The sequence below is a fragment of the Gastrolobium bilobum genome, unplaced genomic scaffold, assembly GCF_033153095.1.
Source record: "Gastrolobium bilobum isolate Gb01-03AN ecotype WA unplaced genomic scaffold, APGP_CSIRO_Gbil_v1 utg389826, whole genome shotgun sequence".
Lineage (NCBI taxonomy): Eukaryota > Viridiplantae > Streptophyta > Magnoliopsida > Fabales > Fabaceae > Gastrolobium > Gastrolobium bilobum.
The window spans coordinates 2,223-22,286 of record NW_026898483.1 but is presented as its reverse complement, the minus strand read 5'-3'; the positions used below and the strand labels follow the sequence as shown (position 1 = coordinate 22,286).

The 20,064-nt window shown below is 34.3% G+C and overlaps 2 protein-coding genes across 3 annotated transcripts; one reads left to right on the top strand and one right to left on the bottom strand.

The window, feature by feature from the left end:
- The first annotated feature begins 2,984 nt into the window (after positions 1-2,984).
- Positions 2,985-7,277, top strand: LOC133316733 (proline-rich receptor-like protein kinase PERK1). The gene is made up of 8 exons (XM_061518513.1): positions 2,985-3,724; positions 4,181-4,717; positions 4,872-4,958; positions 5,047-5,117; positions 5,370-5,446; positions 5,803-5,950; positions 6,126-6,287; positions 6,832-7,277. The coding sequence occupies exons 1-8, from the start codon at positions 3,154-3,156 to the stop codon at positions 7,150-7,152; spliced, it is 1,974 nt and encodes a 657-aa protein (XP_061374497.1). The 5' UTR covers positions 2,985-3,153; the 3' UTR covers positions 7,153-7,277.
- Positions 7,278-10,429: 3,152 nt separating this feature from the next.
- On the bottom strand, positions 10,430-16,692 carry LOC133316732 (subtilisin-like protease SBT6.1). Of its 2 annotated transcripts, none has more exons than XM_061518512.1 (10): positions 16,028-16,692; positions 15,516-15,647; positions 15,276-15,428; positions 14,813-14,929; positions 14,351-14,535; positions 13,294-13,527; positions 11,827-12,898; positions 11,004-11,501; positions 10,812-10,872; positions 10,430-10,727 (listed from the first exon to the last, which is right to left on the bottom strand). In XM_061518512.1, exons 1-10 carry the CDS (start codon positions 16,544-16,546, stop codon positions 10,645-10,647), a joined length of 3,054 nt encoding a protein of 1,017 aa, XP_061374496.1. In that variant the 5' UTR covers positions 16,547-16,692; the 3' UTR covers positions 10,430-10,644. The 2 variants fall into 2 exon arrangements, with proteins under 2 accessions (XP_061374496.1, XP_061374495.1); XM_061518511.1 differs by having other exon boundaries at positions 13,264-13,527; positions 15,516-15,644.
- Positions 16,693-20,064: the final 3,372 nt, after the last annotated feature.

Genomic DNA, 20,064 nt, shown 5'->3' with positions numbered 1-20,064 from the left:
AATTATACTAAATATGACCGGTCATACACTCTAGATTGAAGTATGACCGGTCATACTTTGTGTAGTTTGTAAATATAACATTCTCTTTTATATATATATATATATATATATATATATATATATATATATATATAGTTCAATGACAGCAAGAACATGAAAAAGGGAACACAATAAATTATGATTATATATTAGAAGAATAATCAAATTTAACATGAACATGATTGTTTAGATGCTTTACTACAAAATATCTCAAGCAATGGATAATATTTGAAGTTGGGGTACTTTAAAAAGATTACAAGTGGGGATATTATTCTTTTTTATATTGTGAGCGAGGCCAGGACGTCCATGTCTTGTTGTGTAGTTAGCTATTATTGGAATCCAGCTGGTCTTTTAACTCTTACTTTGAGTAACAGCTACTGTATTATATAATTTTTTTTTCTCCCCTACAAATATACGAAAATTGGTTACCTAATCTTTGACTCACTCAAATTAACCAATCATGGGGGAATAACCTTATAAAAAAAAAAAAAAGGACTTTAGAGTTTAGACAACTAGCTTTCATATTCAAAGTTTTATTTGCCTTTTAATGGTTTTACACTCGTGTGAGTGAAAGGCTAAAAGAGGAAGAGGCATAATGATGCTTTAATATTTGCATTTAAGTATCACCAATTTTATTTGATGAATTGAAAGTAGATAGGCTGTTGTTGGATCTTTATTAATATTGGCAAGTAATTGCAAAATATTGATAAAAATAAATGGAAAGTATAATGCTAAAGTGAATACATTCATATTTCCTTTGATATTAATAATACATTTTGCAATTATTTTTTGATTGATGTAGCTCAATTATTAAGAGTATATTAGAAAGGGAATATCAAATAATATATTGTTACATTTCACATCTTAATATTTTTTATCTTTTTTCCCCATTCTTGTGAAGGAATCTCGGTTTGGATGAACTTTTTTTTTCTCCAAAAATTACTTTTTTTAAAAAAAAAAACACTTTTCAATTTAAGTTCGTTTGGATATCTGTTTTAAAAAAAAAAAAAAGTCACAAAAAAAGTCAAAAATTTACTTTTTTTTAAAAGTTAAAAATTTTAACTTCTAAAAAAAAAACAGAAGTCAAAAGCTAAATGTTTTTATAAAAATATAAATAACTTTAACTTTTATAAAAGAAAAATTAAAATAAAAAAGAGATAAAAATTATTTTTTATGGAAGGGAAACAAATGGGCTAGGGCTTGTAAGTAATGCCCTAATGAAATATGGGAAAAATAAAAAGGAAAAAAAAATTGTAGAGATCGAATCTCTTTGCTCTTGGTATATGTCGTCATCACCAACCAATTAAGTTGTTAACACGATACCTTTAATCTCAAATATAAATAATCATATTGACATGGCTATTAAATGTTTATTTTCCAAATTTGGACAACATAGCAATATCATATACTATTTTTCTTAATCTTCTTGAATTTCATAGTTCAAGGCCTATAATCGCGGCGCTAATTAATGAACTTTTTACGGTTTTTAATCCTCTCAGGTCTCAGCTAATATTTAGTTTAATGATTTATTTATTCTCTTTTCAATTTTTACTTGGTTTTTCATAATTTGTGAAAGGGAGAAAAGAACAAGGATTTAGAACATGTTCAATCTCATATTGCACATGCTGCACAACACAACACAACACAGGGGACACCACTTTTTCATGTTGCAAGCGTTGAGCTTCATGCGTGCTTTTGCAGTTAACCGTGTGCTTTAACGGTTGAATTGCCAACTCAACTCATCCATACCTTAATCTCTTTTTCTCAATCAAAACTGATTTTTGTTTATGTTATTTTAGTTCAATTCTCACATGCAGGCCGGTTTGTGTTATTCTGACTGAGAATACCCTCTCTCTTTTTTGGGTTAAATAAAATGTTATGATTTTTTTTTATGTATTCATTAATTTATCGATTATTAGACTAGTCTAACTTAAATATTAATAAACTTATTATATGAGATAGCTTTTTTAAGATTTTTTTCTCCATTTCTAAGGCTCAAATTTGAGATCTTTTATTAAGAAAAATAAATTTTTTATCATTTAAACCAATAATTTTTTATTTCCCTCACATCAATTAACGCGTAGAAGATAAAATCAAATCTAACTTATCACTGTTTCCTCATTTCTTTCTTTTGTTACCGAAATCAATGTTAGCGTTTCCATATAAATCCGGTCTGTTTTATGTAAATATTTTTGGTAAATGTTTGTTTTATATTTTTATCAGCACAATGTGAGTTGAGAAAATCGTTCCTCGAGCGCCTAAAAAAAATTTAGAACAATACTTTTGTATCAAAAATAAAAATAATACTTTATTAAATACAGCAATAGACGAAAAAAAAACAGGGAAGAACATACACAAACATGAGAAAGCAACCGTCGCAATGGACCAATGACCAAACCGGAAAGAGCAGCAAGAACATTAGAAAACAAAACAAAAACAAAAAGAGTAGGATTTGGATAAAAAATCGTCAATTTTTTTTTATCACAGTCACTTATTTTACCACGAGATAAAAGAGAAAAAAATATATGACTTCTAAATGAGTGGTTACTGATTTGGATTCTCTTATTTGGAAAAATAATCATATAATCATATTATTTAATCACAATTATTTTATATTTTTTATTTTTATTTTATCATCAATAAATAATTGTGATCAAATAACACAATCTCATATATCGTTGTTTTGATTTTGAGAAAGTATAAATCCGAGTAATACAAAACGAGTAATGAAATAATAATAAATTTAATAACGTCGTAATATAAGACGCTGGCCGCGGGACACTCGTGTGGGTCCCACGTTAACCAATTGTCTCGCTGGTTGTCTCAAAAGAAAAGGAAAAAAAAGATGTAGTGAGGAATGGATAGTACACAGAAAGGAGCTTCAAAACTTTGAAAGATGAAAAGGAGAAACCATAGATTCTCTTAAAACGCTTTCTTTCATTCTCCATTCTCACTGCTCTCTCTCTCTTCTCTCTCAAAGTCTCAACACACTTTTAGAGAGAGAAACACATACATACACCTTCTTTCTTCTTCTTCTTCAATTGGTTTTGCTTTAATCTTAATCTTCTTTTTCAAGTTTCTGTTTTGTTTTTTATCTCAACATTATTTTTTGTAATGTCAACCGCCCCCGCTCCCTCCTCGCCGCCGGCGACCAACACCACCTCTCCTCCGCCGTCAACCCCCGCCACACCTTCCGCACCAGCCCCCACCACTCCTTCCGCGCCTCCTCCGGCCACTCCATCCTCACCGCCGCCGGCCACCCCCTCTTCACCGCCTCCTCCGGCCACTCCTTCGTCTCCTCCGCCGGCAACTCCCTCCGCTCCTCCACCGGCAACTCCCTCCGCGCCTCCACCAGCCACTCCTTCCTCCTCGCCGCCGCCGCCTGCAACGCCGTCGTTATCTCCGCCATCGCCGCCTTCTCCGTCTAGCGGTGGCCACACTACTCCGAGTCCACCATCTCGGAGCCCGCCCACTCCTCCGTCAAGCTCGAATAAAGCTCCACCTCCGCCGTCGTCAAATTCTTCTCCGTCGTCGTCGTCGAGTATTTCGACCGGCGTCGTCGTCGGAATCGCCGTCGGAGCCGTTGCGGTTCTTCTGGTGTTCAGCATTCTGTGCATTTGCTGTAGGAAGAAAAAGAGAAGACGTGATGAGGAATACGATGCTCCGCCGCCGCGGGGACCCAAAGGTGAGAGCTTTTAGCTGCTAGGGTTTTTCTTCTTTCCTTTGGGTTTGCAACTTGCAACTTTGATCTAATTTTAGTTAAAGTCTTGCATATATTTTTTTACTACTTCTAGATATTCAATCTCAAGATATTTTTAAACTTGATGGATCTGATCATAGACCATAAGCATAATATTTTGTCCTTTGATGGATTCAATTATCAAACTTTGATTTTTGAAATTTTTGCACTTTGTTTTTTTTGGACCCCTATAATTTTTAAGAACAATTATAAAACTTAATGCAGATTTTTAACTTTATGAAGCTAAATTTGTTTTGGTTCATTCTCAGTTGTTAAGTTATATTTCTAATTTTTGAAGAAATGGGTCCTTACATTGTGTTTTTGGTGATGTTCAAAGGTATTGGACTCTCTAATAATAATTATAATTACTCTATGTGATGCTGATTTCTTCATAATTACCAGATGATCCATATGGTGGTCCTCCACGTCACTGGCAACATAATGCTCCCCCTCCTTCAGATCATGTAATCTCAATGATTCCTAAGCCATCACCTGCTCCTCAACCTGTTGCTTATGCTGCTCCGCCTCCTCCTCCTCCTTTCATGAGCAGCAGTGGTGGGTCTGGATCAAACTATTCTGGTGGTGAAAATCCACTTCCACCTCCTTCTCCAGGCCTCTCATTGGGCTTCTCAAAGAGCACTTTTACATATGAGGAGTTGGCACGCGCAACCGATGGTTTCTCCGATGCCAACCTCCTTGGACAAGGTGGATTTGGATATGTGCATAGAGGAATTCTTCCCAATGGTAAGGAGGTTGCAGTTAAGCAGCTAAAGGCTGGAAGTGGGCAAGGGGAACGCGAATTTCAAGCTGAAGTAGAGATCATTAGCCGTGTTCATCACAAACATCTTGTTTCTTTGGTTGGATACTGCATCACTGGGATCCAGAGGCTGCTTGTTTATGAATTTGTTCCCAACAATACATTGGAATTCCATTTACATGGTAAATTTGGTTTTAACTTTCTGTCAGAAAAATCTTTTCAAAATTCAATCTAGTTGGTCCATTTTTTTATGCTGAAAGTGTGCACCAACTACTACTGTATATTGTAGCGTAATGCGTTTGTTTGAAGCGGTCTGATGGGTTATTTGAACTGCAGGAAAAGGGAGACCTACCATGGATTGGTCCACAAGGCTAAGAATTGCTTTAGGATCTGCAAAAGGACTGGCATATCTTCATGAAGATTGTATGTTCTGCACATCTGACTATGATTTCTTTAGCTGTAACTAATTTATGTCAACCTAAATGCTTATTGTGATTTTCCGTACGTCCAGGTCATCCTAAGATCATCCATCGTGATATCAAAGCTGCTAACATTCTTCTGGATTTTAAGTTTGAAGCAAAGGTATGTTCTGTCATGTGTCTTCCTCCCAGTCATAGTTATTAGTACTTGCCAAAGTAGATGAAACAACTGCCCATTATCTACCCGATTTAGTCTAATTAATATGAATAATCTATCTTACACTGATAGTTCTTCAAAAGGTGTCTACGGTAGTGGTGATGCACCCTTTAAATTGTTATATAAAGTTGTAACAGAATTGTTTAGTATCAAGCGATGCCTAAGTTTAATTTAGTATCAATTGTGTTCTGTTGGCAGGTTGCAGATTTTGGTCTTGCCAAGTTTACTTCTGATGTCAATACTCATGTTTCTACTCGAGTGATGGGGACTTTTGGGTATGAACAAACTTCCGTTTATCTTCAAGGACCTTGGATATCACAATGAAAAGTTGTTTGTTCATATCCGTTATTAATAGATTGAATTAATGTACTAAAGGGCATGCAATGTGCTATATGGTGGTTTTGAACATATTGTGTGTTGAAGTGTTTAAGTTGTTTGTTCATAGCTCAACATCTCCAACACTAAAATGAACTATTTTGTGCCTTTTCGCTATGCCATGTGTTATTGTTGTCAGTTATCAATGGTGTTATTACTGGCAACAACAGTTGATAAGGAAAGCCAGATCATATTTTGCTGTTTGGCGTTGTATATATATCAAGCTCATGAGTCATGCATCAATTGCTGCTTACAGGTATCTGGCTCCAGAATATGCTTCTAGTGGAAAACTCTCAGACAAATCAGATGTTTTCTCCTTTGGAGTCATGCTCCTTGAATTAATAACTGGACGGCGGCCAGTTGATAAAACTCAAACTTTCATGGAGGATAGTTTGGTGGACTGGGTAAGTTTAATGGTGGTCCTCATTTCAGTGCCTAAATATAATATGCAACTATAAATGTATAGATGTGTATATATTTATAGAATATAGAGGTTTCAATGTTTCTTTTTTTTTGATTGGAGGAGAACAAGGTGCCATAGAGCAACTCTTAAAACTGTATCCATCTTTATCATCACAGGCTAGGCCTTTGCTCACACGTGCTTTGGAAGAGGATGATTTTGACTCTCTGATTGACCCAAGGCTCCAGAATGAATATGATCCTAATGAGATGCTTCGTATGGTGGCATGTGCTGCAGCTAGCACGCGTCATTCAGCAAAGCGTCGACCAAGGATGAGCCAGGTAAAGTAAAGAAGCTTGTTGTCATTTGTCAAGTACTCGTATTCCAAGCTGATATTTGATTCTCTGATGCATAGGGCATTATATTGTCTCGTATAGTTGGAATGAAAGAATCTTGAATCATAATCTCCCTATAATTATCACACGAATTCTATAGCTTGCCATTACATGTCAAGTGTATAAATGTAATTGATGTGATTGCCGGAGAAAATATGTTCATAAAACGATTATGACAGGCTAATTTCATTGTGCTACAACTTTAAAATCCTAGCAGAATCTCATTTCCCACGTATAGATTTTCGAGTTCATGCTACTTCTTGCTATGTGAGATAATCTTTCTATTGACTTTAGTAAAGCAACTAAATCAATCCAAAAGCTTAAGATGTTAGTTAAATATCACATTAAGAATCGAACTCATGAGCACTTGGTCACTGAGATTCTGATACTTTGTAAAACAAATAATTCAACCCAAAAGTTTAAGCTGTTAAATGATGTTACATTAATGGTTTTATATTTCTCTAACAACTTTCATAATGATACACTGCAGGTTGTTCGTGCTCTGGAAGGAGATGTGTCTTTAGCTGATCTTAATGAAGGAATCAGACCTGGACACAGCACTGTCTACAGTTCTCATGGAAGCTCAGATTATGATACAACACAATACAAGGAAGACATGAAAAAGTTCAGAAAAATGGCACTGGGAACTCAGGAGTATGGTGCCAGCAGTGAGTACAGTGCAGCTACAAGTGAGTACGGTTTAAACCCATCTGGTTCAAGCAGTGAAGCACAGAGCCGCCAGACCACACGGGAAATGGAAATGAGAATGATGAAGAACAACAACAGTAAAGGTTTCAGTGGAAGCTCTTGATGAACCTTGACACATTTTATCTTGTGTAAATTTATATCCTTGATTTGTTTCCTTTGCCACAGTTGATTGCTTGACTGACATGTTTGGAGTGACTTACCAATTATTATTATTACTATTTTTTCTTCACAAATAATCATCTCTTAAATTGTATTTATCAGGGTATACAACAAAATAACAAAGTTCGATCATTTCATTTGTTTTTTTTTTCTCTTTCTAATTCAGCTTTGGAAGTGGAATGCATAAACCTTGTTTTCCTTAGTTGCTCATGTGTCAATTTGCTTGTAGTTGGGAAGTAGGTTGGTTTTGTTAATGCGTTAGTATCAAACCTTTTTCTGATGTCTTTACTTAATTGTGCGTGAATCTCAAAAACAGATTATGATTTTTTACCCAAATGATTTGTTAAAGAAGACAAGGTCTGCTGTTCAACCGTGCTAGTTTGCTTATGTGGGAGTGGGACTATTGTATAGGAAAAGCAAGTTACTAGCTAATTAATGTATAAGCAAGTTACTAGCTAATTAATGTATACACTTTAGATAGCATTTGAAATAAAGCATAACAAGAGATGATTAAAAAAAAAAAGTTTCACTATCTTGTGTCAATCTGCTTAACTCTACATATCATGTGTTTTTGAACATTAAAAAATAATATAAATCATTAAAAGGTTTAAGTTTTTAAGTTGAATTAATTCTTTATATGATATTAGTGATGACATGATTAAGTAGTCATGAGTTTGATTTTCATCGTCTTTATTTTGTAATAAAATAAAAAATTGGATTTGTGTAATATTCATATTTCAAGCCTAAATAGTTTTTGGGTAAGGGGTTATGTTAAAAAACAATATATAATATTGTGTTGATTAGTACATGTGGCTTGTAAGATTGATGCATGCCAGATAATGAGAAAGCTGCAACATATATTCAGTAACATAGGATATTTGTCACATGCTTTGAATCATTAAAAAGAGACAGCTACAAACAAGTTGATAATACCGTTTGGTGAATGGGGAGAGTGGCCACCATCTCTCTCTCTCTCACCTTTGAGAACGTGGTGGTGTGATCTGCGCGCCCCCAAAAACCCCACACGCCTTCTGTAAAGTCAGCGTGCGCATTCACAGCAAAATAATATGAATAAAAGAAAAGAAAAAGTCTTGAGTGCACATGGACATTGGAACATAGTCTTGAAGAAAGTTTATTTTGGAGATTTTTATATACCTATAATTATAAAAAAAAAAAAAAATCACTTAGTGGTTACTCAATTCAAAAATAACTGCCTTGATTGACTGATTATTTAGTTCCTGATTTTTTAAAATAAAAATAAGAGGTGGGTTATATTCATTATCAGCTTATGCTTACTGTCTTTTATTATTATCTCTATTACGGTAAGATCAAATTTGAAGTCAACACCTATAACCTCTCACTCACTTCTTCTTGATCTAAGGGTGTGTTTGGTACAAGAGAAATTTTTTGGTGACCGAGAATCATGATTAATGGAAATACAGTAGAAATTGAGTTTACTTGAAATCTTACGAAAGAGGTGTTTGGTTCGCCAAAATATTACCGGGAATATGGGATAAAAATTACTGATTCCATATTTGGTTTAGAACGAAATATGACTTGGAATATGAAGTTATTTTACAAAAATAACCCCAAACTATTTTTACTTTTGTAATTGATAGATTTGGTCTAGATTTTTATGTATATTGAGGTATTTTTGTCTCAAAATTTATTGTTGTGCTTTCCCTTTACTTGGTATTCTGATTGGTATTCCGAATTACCATATTATTTTTGATAATCTGAATAGTGACTTTTCTTTATAAATCAAATTACCGGTAATCCTTGGATATCCGGGAATCGTAATTTATTCCTTCTACCAAACGTGGTAATTACATTTACCAAAGAAGGATTACCGGTAATCCTCTCCAAAAACTTGAAACAAACACCTCCTAAGAATAATAGGAATGATAATAAGTGTAAATTGATGGTAAATCTAACCAGCCTTTTGTTATAATACTAAAGATTTTTTTTTTAGAGGATGACACCCATCTTCTATGTGAATCTATAAAAGCTACAGCAATAAAATATAGAGTTAAGATCAGAAATTCAACCGAAATGCTTATATTACTGTAGCTGACAAATTATACATTTAAGTATGGAATAAAGTTGAAGTGAATAAATAAAGATGGAGAAATAATACAACAGATCGGGATTGGAAAAATACCACCATGCCACTATTTTACAGATTGAGTTCTAATCTTTTGACTTTTGTCCATTTGTTATCCCAAAGTTACATGCTAAGAATTTAGCTTGAGTTTGTAACAACCTTAGGATGCAGCAAAAATTAAAAAAATTAGAATCTGTTTGATTGTGTTCTGATTTTTTTGTTCTTAAAATTGTTTTATAAAATAGTTATAAAAATGTGTTTTCTGAGTTTTTTTTTTTTATCATGAAAGTTAAAAATCAAAACACAAAACAAAAATAATTCATATATGTTCTCTAAATTTGATTCTAAAAATAAAAAAAGTTACAATTTTTTTTCCTTTTTTTACAAAACAGGCCTTATCAAACGGATTTTTTTGTTTTTTTGTTCTCAAAATCAAAAAATTGTTTTTAGAAACATTATTCAAACAGGGTTTTTATCATTAACTCATGCAGTCAGTCCCTCTCTGTAATTAGCTACCTCCCCTTTAACATGAAAAGTTAAGAAACAAAATAATAATAATAAATAATATTCAAACCAATGTATTAGCTTGGCATTCTAATGGTTGGGCCATAATCTACTAGTCCAAAAGGAAGATGGAGGATTGGCAGCTGATTCAAAGCCATAGAGCTTATTTTAGTGTCATTACTATTCTTCTGATCAACAAAATCGAAGAGTATTTTAACTCAGGCCAGGACTTTAGAGTTTAGACCATTCATTTGTGGACCTGCTCTAAATTTTTTCTGGCTCATTTTTGTTTTTTCGAGTCAATCCTAACCCGACTTATTTTTTTCGAGTTGCATGCAGATTGAGCTAAATCGAGTCGGGTTAACCCGTTTTGCCAACTCTAACCTATACTTACTGTAATTATTTGTTCAATCTAAACAAATTAATTAGTTTATGCTTGTTTTAATTTATTTATTTTGAGAGAAAACTTGTGTTTTAAAAAAAAAGTTCTGTCTAAAAGTTGAAAGAAAAAAAACCCAAATACATACTTATTTCCCTTCCCCAAAACCAAAAGAAAAGAAAAACAAAGAAAACTACATAACAATAAGTCATAAAACCTTGCTGTACCACTAACCATAAGACTTCCTTTCTCAGAAAATTTGTGCACTTCAAAGTATCCGAAACAGCAGAACTTTTACAACTTTGTAGGGAGGAAAAAAGCAACTTATTTGGCTATATTCCTACAGTGATGCTGATGGAAAAAAACTCATGAATTTGTTACTATGCTAATACTACAGGGGAATATCTTTGGAGGCTAGTTTTACAATTACATTTGTGTAAATGCTAGGACTATAAATTGGCCAACAAACTTGATCCTTTCCTTCGTCGACGTCTCTTTTGGCGAATTCGCCAAAAACTCAATAGCAAAATACCTGCCAGAAGTGAAAAAGACATGAAACATAAATAACATTAATATTCTAATCTAAAATTGGATAACAAAGTTAGTGTTCACTAACCAGTTGCTGCAACAACAACAGGAACAAGCCAGTGACTACCAACTAATATAGGTGCATCAAGCTGCAAGAAGTATAAGAGAATTCAGAATTTATGCAATATGCAGCATCTGATAACAAACATACAGAAAAAAAAGAGGATATAGGGAACTCCATTTCTAAGAAACCAACCCAATAGTTGTTTCTGTTTCTTACCTCATCCCCATAGAACAGGCCTAAATATCTGTTCCCTAGAGAGACATCCTTATTTCTCACAGTTAACTTGGGATGCCTAATGTAAGAAGCATCAAAGGTTGAATTGAAACCACTCCCCAAATCAATGACAGGATAACCGGGCAATCTTCTGTTTCTTCCTCTGACGTGTAAATTGAAGCCCATAGTTCCCCATATTTCAAACCTTGTGTCAGTCCTGCAGATCAATTCTTTCCCTATAACAGCTGAATATGCAGAGAAATTCACATCAGTTCTGCGGGATGGCAACCGATTATCATCTTCATACAAGGGATTATTTTGTTTAGTTGAATCAGAGAAAAGCACTGGATCTCTAACATCTTCACTAGTAAAATCTAGTATTTTCCTAAGAAGACTAAAACAATTAGTAACCATGTGGCTGCTGTCCAAACAATTGGAGTCCCCATACACAGCTATGCGACCTTCACCCATCACTGTAAGACCAAGAATTGGAGAATCTGCCTGTTTCACCAGAAGATACCACAATAATTTTTACATAATTAGTAAGAATCTCAATGTTTAAGATATTATGGTTTAAAAATGGCGCTCAACGAGAATCAAATTTGATGCTTTTTAAAAGTCACCAGATAATTAATCATTTTGAAGATTGTGTACTACAATATAAATCACAACTTTATAATGCCGAATAACTTTTGGTTGGTTGAAAACCATAGATGAGCTCGGGAATAAAATGACTTTTTATTGTTTTTACTTCAGAGGCTATATTTCTCAATCTTTGTTTTAATACTAATAATAACTAATGAAATATAAAGATGCCCTTGCACACCTTGGTTTTGCCAGAAGTCAGTAGCTTATTCTGAGTGGCTCCACTTTCTGAACTATCCAAGAAAGGAAAGCTATGTACATAACCACCCCTTGGAAACCTCACTATATCTGTTCCAGAAGCATATCGATTCTGCTCACCGGAAAGTGAAAAATCACCATTCAGAATCTTATCTCCAAAAGCAATCCCAAATGGAGCCAAAAGATCATTAAGTGCAGGAATATTAGCACCTCCAGTGACTGGGGTCCACCAGCTCCGAGTATTGTCATCAAAGAATCTCATCTTTACCATTGAATCTACATTATACCACTCAGCGAAGATAGCTAATCCCAATCCAGTATTTATAACATCGTCTCTCAGCTTTTCAATTTCCTCAGCAAAGTACTCTTCCTCAAGATCCACCAACAGAAGTGTTCCATACTGTCGAGCATCAAAGCATGTAAGAGGTGAACCGAGAGCTTCAACATAGTAACCAGCATCTCGTAACATGTTGAACATGATGTGAAAATTTGTATGCAGATGATCCCCATGCCAGTCAAGAATGTCATTACGAACATCCAAGGAATCTCTGGGAATATAACCTGGAGGGTATTTGATACTGTGAAACTGATCCCACAATACTCGTTTTGCTCGTGGCGGTGTTGGTACCACTTTTAACTTTATTTGAAGCACACAGATGCTAACTCGAGGGTCCTTCTCTCCTTGAGCTGGAGGACTGGAAATCCTGAGAGTCACATTACCTTCAATATTCCCAGAAAACTGTGCACCTTCTTCCTTGATTTGCATGTGAAGGGCTAAATAACCAGTCCAAGGCCAGATGATCTCAGAATATGTAAAATGAATGCTTAGAAGATTCCCTTCTTCTTTAGAAGGATGCCATGTTGGGGGACTTTCAATGTAGCCGATAACACCCATTCCATTCAAAATGGTGGCATTGAAGATGACAGGCATGGCACCTGCATAGAGTGGCTGACGACAAAAAGGCCATGTGTAAGGACAATCTGTATAATCAAGAACACTGGGAAAGATGCTTGCCCTAGGTTTGTAGCTCTTAAGAATCTTGTATGATTCTAACCTGAAAATTACATTAACAAATAGTAAGTCCCTATATATATTTTTGGGAATTTTTAAATAAATCTCTATAGATTAAAAAGTTATAAATGGGTCCCTTGCTCCAGTCTATTGTTAGGTCCCTACAGGAAGCCAATTAATTTTGTTTTACTTTGAAACTATAGGGTCCCATTTATAGTTTTTCAAGTATAGGGACCTATATAAAACGTGTCCAAAAAGTACAAGAACCTGCAGAGTAGTTTAAGAATCTAATGAAATACAAGTACAATAGTAATGACAAGTCAGCAATTATTGCCATGTTAAACTGTATGTCCCTACAAAATATATTTTAAAACAAAACAATGTGGAGAGCTAAATAGGAGAACTTATAGATCAGCCCTGCCAGCACCCTGCTCATACATGTTAGGCCCATCAAGCTCTACAGCACCCTCGACCAATGCTTGTTTCATGCTTGCTGGGTTTACGATATTTTTTCGATCAAGTTCAGGAATGACACTAACAAGCAAACATACAACACCAGCAACTACAGGACTTGCAACACTGGTTCCTGATAAACTTTTACAACCTGCACTAATCTTTGAACCCATAATGTCCCGTCCATATGCAACTATGTCTGGCTTCACACGGCCATAACTGCAAGGTAAAGCAGTCAATATAAATTTTAAAAGTTATCAGTGAGTAAGAAACCAAACTTGATGAAGGGAATTACAGAAATAACCGATTACAAGAGTAACTCACGTATCAAATCAAAAATCTTTTCCAAGGCAAAACATAAATATACATGTATGCCAATAAAAAAAATGGCAAGGACAAAACCAATTAAAGCTAGAAATATGATAATGCTAAAATGTTGCAGAATCGACAATTCCAGTTACATATCCAACATGCTATTGTACATTTATTGAAGGTTCACGAAGGCTCGTCACTTCTTTCTGTAGGATCACTACAAAATTGAAAGTGAAGGCAATGATTTATGACCAAACTACATGGGTATTAAGTTGTTTTGAACTCAAATATTCATTATTCATCCAATTAAAGCATCTTCCTAAACAACATGGTCTTTTAGAATATCATGCAGAAAAAAATAACAGAAATTCTCGTTAGACATTGTAAAGAACCAATTCAACCCAAAAGCTTAAGCTAATAGGTGAGGCTACATTAATGGTTTTATATTTCTCTAACGCGTCCTCTCACATGAGAGGATAATGCACAGACCCAACTACCTATGCTAAGAAACTCCACAAGACATAATTAATTATTGATCAAATGGGGGGTGGTGAGAATCGAATTCGTGACACCGAGGCTCTAATACCATGTAGAGAACCAATTCAACCCAAAAGCTTAAGCTGATAGGTGAGGCTACATTATGGTTTTATACTTCTCTAACAGACATATTCAATTAATGCCAATTGAAGCAGGACCAATAAAATATAAGTTGTCGAAACAAATAAGTTACCCATGAGGAAGCTCCCAGGTACTCATACCACGTGAGGAAAAGGAGGCTATATGGTCACTATAGTCAATGCCACCAACTCCAATGACATCACTTTGATCTGCGGGATTATTCAAAGTTCCATAAAGTGGTCCATCATTTCCAATTGCAGAAACCATGATTATGTTATTTGCTGTTATCTCCCATATCTGGTCAACAAATTAGCATCATAAAGCTCTATAAAAGGACACTTCTGTACTCTGAAAGAAATAGTTACCGTATATGACCACCAAAAACAAATAATGGCTTCTTCAAATAAAAGGGTTACAGTAGAGAAAATAACATGTCCAGTTATTGTTATTGAAGAAATAATCCACAATCTTCATAATTAATACATTTTGTAGTTTTCCACCTCAAACTAAATAAAATACAACACCTAATACTATCAAATTAGTGAGCTGGAACAGATAAGCAAAAGGAATTTACCTTTTCAACAAATGGGAGATCCATATAATCAGGTCCACCTATGCTCAAATTTAGCACATCCATATTGGTTGCGATTGCATAGTTGAAGGCATCAAGGAACCATGATGTATATGACACCTGCTATAGGCTGAATGAAATCTCAAAATCTTGCCAATTATTACAGAATATAAATATTATATAAGCAGAAGAACGGGAAAAATGCAACTTAATACACATTTATAATAAGCTAGAACGATGCATCTATAGTCTCCTATTTAGAGCTTGCTAATGATTACTCTATTTTATAAATAAATTTCTGAACATTACATTATGTATTTATTGTGGAATGAAGATATTGTGAAGATAGGATGAACTGAAGTTCCATTTCCATGCAGTTAAAAGAGTTTAATTCAATCCCCTCTTCCCCATTCCAAAGAAAGAGGAGAGTTTAATAATAATAATAATAATATCCAACAGCCATTACCTGTGCATCAGTGAAAACACGAAATGCATAAATCTCTGTATCTGGTGCAAAACCAAGGCACTCCGCATCTACACCAGCAATAACACCAGCAACAAAAGTCCCATGTCCAAGATTGTCATTCAATCTATCCTCATTGGTCCAATTTGTACGCTCCTGTAAAGTTCCTCAACACTCAATTCATCCACCAACAAAAAAGTAAAATAAAATAAAACATTTTCAAATCAAGCAAAAAAGCATTACCTTGATATTACGGAAATGAGGATGATCAGCTCGAATGCCAGTATCAAATATGGCCATCTTGACCTTCGCACCAGTGTACCCTTTCCTCCAAAGATCTTCCGCTCCAAACATGGAAGTAACTTGCGATCTCTGCTACAGTTACAAACACCTCAAAGGATGCACACTTTCAATAATAAACAAATTCAAACACACCCCAAATTTTTTTTGTATATTATCCATTGGTTCATCGATTACTGAATTAGTACGATTTGAGCCAATAGGACCACATGGGCGACATAACTACCCCTATCAAGTTTTAACACAATTGTGTTACGAGAGACTCGAACTCAAGATCAATGTTTAAGATGGAAAAACCACTTATTAGTTGATTCACGCGTTTGGTGGTCAAAAACATCCAAATTTAACTCAACCAAGACAAAACAACAATAATAATGATCAAAGTTACCAAATCAAAGTTCTAATCTTTTTTGTTTCCCCATGATACCCAATATCAGAAAACAAAAAAAATTCACCTGCATCATCAGTTGTCGCCCCAACTTGATTGAATTGTTGCGAATATCTTCTTCTTCTTCTTCTCCTTCTTCTGCCTCACAAAACGACATCGTCGTGAAGATTTTCCCGGGGCGCTTCTTCCCATCCACAAAGGCACCAACTTTCTTATCCCTCTCATGATGCTTCATCAAACCCCTCTTATAACTCATATCCAAACTCACGTACTTCACCAAACCCAGTTTCCGAATCACCTCAATCAACCCCAAATCCTCAACGGAAACCAATCCAAAATCGGTGGGGTACTTCGCCGCCGGGTTCCGCCGGTCAATCCACCACCACCCTTTTGATCCGAGGCTGGATTCCAGATAGGCGCGGTGGTGCTCGGCGCTCTTGTACTCCGAGAACCCCACGATGTAGTTGCCATGGTGGTGAGGTGGCGGCGAGGGATTTGGGTTTAGGGTTTGGAAGACGGCGATGAATAGAAGGAGAAGAGAGAGAGAGAAGGTGCAGCAGCTCCTTCGTTGGGTGGTGACGACCATGGCGATTGGTTCGTTGGTTTGGCGGGAAAGTAAGTTCCTAGTTACTAGTTCCTATATTGGAGACTGTAACAATAAGTTCCTAGTTTACGGTCTTTTGCATTATGTTTTATCTGTTCAATCATCGTCTTAGGTTGTTTCTTCTTGATTTTCTCTGCGACTGTTAATTATTACTAAAATGGTTCTTTTTTCCTCTTTAGAAGATGCAGATAATATTTACAATAGCATGGATATTATTATTATCAGAAAAAAAAATTATTATCAACTCATTATCTATTTAATCACGGAAATAATATTTTCTCTTTTTTCAAATTTTTTTTAGCATTCTCTCTGTTTTATTCAATGGTGATTAGATAGGTAGTAAGTTGGTAATGGAAAATTTTGATAGTAAGAATATCCTCCCTCTATTTACAATGGTTTGCTTTTTTGCAATGAATGAATGCATATAAATTATTTACATTGAGCTTAAAATGATATCGTTTTGGGGCAAAAATTATGATATTTTTGTATTTATAATTTATTTCAGGATAATAATAATTTTTTTCATTATAATTTTTTAATCTTTCAACATAAAATAACGTCATATTGGGAGTAGATGTAGATAATTTATAGGAAATGTATCTATTATCTATGGGGAAGGATATTGTGACAACCAAGTTGTGTTACTACCAAGTGACTACCAATCAATCTCACCGTTAGATCGATTATGTTGATCCAACGGTTATATTTATTTCCATCTTTGTATGGTCATGATTTCCCATATTTAAAGTGAAAGCATTAAATATGAGAAATCATAACCATATAAAGGTGAAAATAAATATAAAGTATTAAATTTGAGGAATCATAACCATACAAAGATGGAAATAAATATAACCGTTAGATCAATATAATCGATCTAATAGTAAGATTGATTGGTAGTCACTTGGTAGTAACACAACTTGGTTGTCATAATATCCTTCCTCATTATCTATCAGGAATAAAACTTGTTTTCTTGCACAAACAAAAAGACGTGAGGTCCAAAGTTTCTTCTTTTCTATTTTCTCAACTCACTTCTCTCTCTTCTTTTATGTCTCCGGAGGATCGTACAGTATTTTGCACGTAACATTATACATGTATAACTCATAATTTATCTACGTTATAGAAATATTAAAGCCTATTTATAATGGGTTTGCTTTTTTTTTTTTTTGCAGTTACTGCAGATAAGTTATCTGCAGTAAGCTCAATATGACATTATTTTGGGGCGAAAATCATTGTATATTTGTAATTTTAATTTATTTCAGGGATATTATAGTCTTTATAATTATAATTTTTTAATATTTCAATTCTAAAACGACATTATTTTGAGAGTAAATGCACAACTGTAGAAATATTTTTCTGATTTATAATACGAGTTATATATTTCTGCAGCAACGACAGAAAATAAATTGTTTGCCACGGAAATAAAAGACTTGGAATCATTAATTTTTTTTTTCAAAAAAACTGTGATTTTCTCTTATAATATTTATGTAGGAAAATATTTGTTATTTTAAAGTTATAAATTTGTGTCATTTTAAATGAAATTATTGTGTTTTAGTATATTTTTTCTCATCCACAAATTAGGAGGGGAAAGAAAGTAAAATGGCATTAGTATACTTTAAAATGGCAAATATTTTTTCTATTATTGAAAATCATTTCTAATTTTTTTTTCACTTCTTGTCAAAAATATATTTGATGGGAAGTGAACTCTTGTGTTGTCAACTGAATTATATCCATTACCTCCAAAAAAAAGTAGTGTTTCTCATTTTTAAAATACACAATTTTGTATCTTTGTATTATTTTAAATAAAAAGATGGTCTCTCTTATTGTCGTTGAAGGAACATATTCTTTCTAATCAATGTTATTAAACTCGGCCCGATTATTGATTCGATTGAAATACTGGGTCATTGGGTCACTGGTTCAACCGCATGACCCGATAAGTATATGTAAATCTACAATTTCTATTAAAAAAACTATAAATATACTTAAATACTTTTAAAAAAATATACCAATTTCAAATATTTTAACATGAAAGTAATAAATTACACATCATTGTCCAACAAAAGATAAATCAAACATATAATATTTGTGATACTAGTGTTTCAAGTTCAGTAAACGACGTCTCTAACTATAAATCAAATCAAAATTCCCTCCATATTGCATAATCAATATAATATTAGTGTTGTAGGTACATAATCTATGTAAGTTAATACGCTACAAATCACTCAAATATTTCAAAAGAAAACAAATCATTTGTGTTTGAGTGTAAAAAAAAGAAGATATTAATTTATGAAAATAAATTAATTTTTTTTGTAGACCGGACCGAATCACCGGTTGAATCGATCGGGTCACCGATTTTTAGGAAAATCGGTCGGGTCGCACGAGATCATACCGATTTTGTAACATGTCGATCCAATATAAAAATCGGACCGGTTACATTACCGATTCACCGATTTCGAAACCGACCCGACCGGGTCGGGTCAGTTTTTATAACATTGTTTCTAATACACCTATGGAATCTTGTGTCATTCCTTTTTTATCTTTTTTAAAAAGTGGGGCCAACGTGATATTGTCTTTGTTGCATAAGAGAACAACCTGGTGCAACTCGCGATCCCTAGAAAGATGTTTTGATATATATATGCATTTACAAGATCTTTAGAATTCATGGTTTTCACATAAGGGTGTACCTTTCTCCATTAGTGCGGAAGAACTTTGATGGTGGAATGACTTTCTCAGAGTTTTGACCCTTTTCTCTACTTGTATCTTCTTTGACAATGATTGGATACAACTATGATGGGCAGACAATGAAGGAGAGTTTCTCTGAAGATACTGTTCTCAGAAAACTACCAAAAACTCTTATAATAACTGAACCTGTCACCAGTTATTTATTCATAAATAACTTCCCAACTCCCTTAAACCGTCAATTACCGTTATGCCCCTTTTATTAATTAAATCAACTGACACATAATATTACACCTGAGACAAATAGTTTTACATTCTCCCACTTGGCTCATGTGATGAGGTGTCCCTTCATGATTTAATCAACATTCATTATAATGCGCATTTATTAGGCTAAAGGTTCCATACATTGACTTCATCATAATTCATTATTAGAAATAAAATCAACAAGAGTCATGGCGGTTGTATGCTATCAAGTCGGCATAGTCCCTTCCATGTACTACTATATTGACTCTTCTTCCTAACATGATACTTTAATAGGAAGTACACATTATGTCCAACAATGATGTCTTCATAACGGACCACAAATATTTTCAATATCATCACATATACTTGCATGCATACATAAATTGAAAACAAGACAATATCAGAAACATATATTCATCAATGAGCTCAGAGTGTCAATACTTTAATACATAACAATAATTATCATCATTCATTAGCTGACATAATGCCCATTCTACATACATGACCAGTAAATGTCTTGGGCGGTAATCCCTTCGTCAAGGGATCAGCTATCATAAGATCGGTGCTAATATGCTTTATAG

What these genes read in the sequence shown, in the direction of transcription:
- LOC133316733 (XM_061518513.1), top strand. Translation starts at nt 3,154, where the DNA reads ATGTCAACCGCCCCCGCTCCCTCCTCGCCGCCGGCGACCAACACCACC. An exon ending in ATTTTAAGTTTGAAGCAAAG is followed by an intron (nt 5,118 to 5,369) that starts GTATGTTCTGTC and finishes TTCTGTTGGCAG; the next exon opens with GTTGCAGATTTTGGTCTTGC. An exon ending in GTCGACCAAGGATGAGCCAG is followed by an intron (nt 6,288 to 6,831) that starts GTAAAGTAAAGA and finishes GATACACTGCAG; the next exon opens with GTTGTTCGTGCTCTGGAAGG.
- LOC133316732 (XM_061518511.1), bottom strand. Translation starts at nt 16,546, where the DNA reads ATGGTCGTCACCACCCAACGAAGGAGCTGCTGCACCTTCTCTCTCTCT. An exon ending in CTCATTTCCGTAATATCAAG is followed by an intron (nt 15,429 to 15,515) that starts GTAATGCTTTTT and finishes GGAACTTTACAG; the next exon opens with GAGCGTACAAATTGGACCAA. An exon ending in ATCTCCCATTTGTTGAAAAG is followed by an intron (nt 14,536 to 14,812) that starts GTAAATTCCTTT and finishes TTTGTTGACCAG; the next exon opens with ATATGGGAGATAACAGCAAA.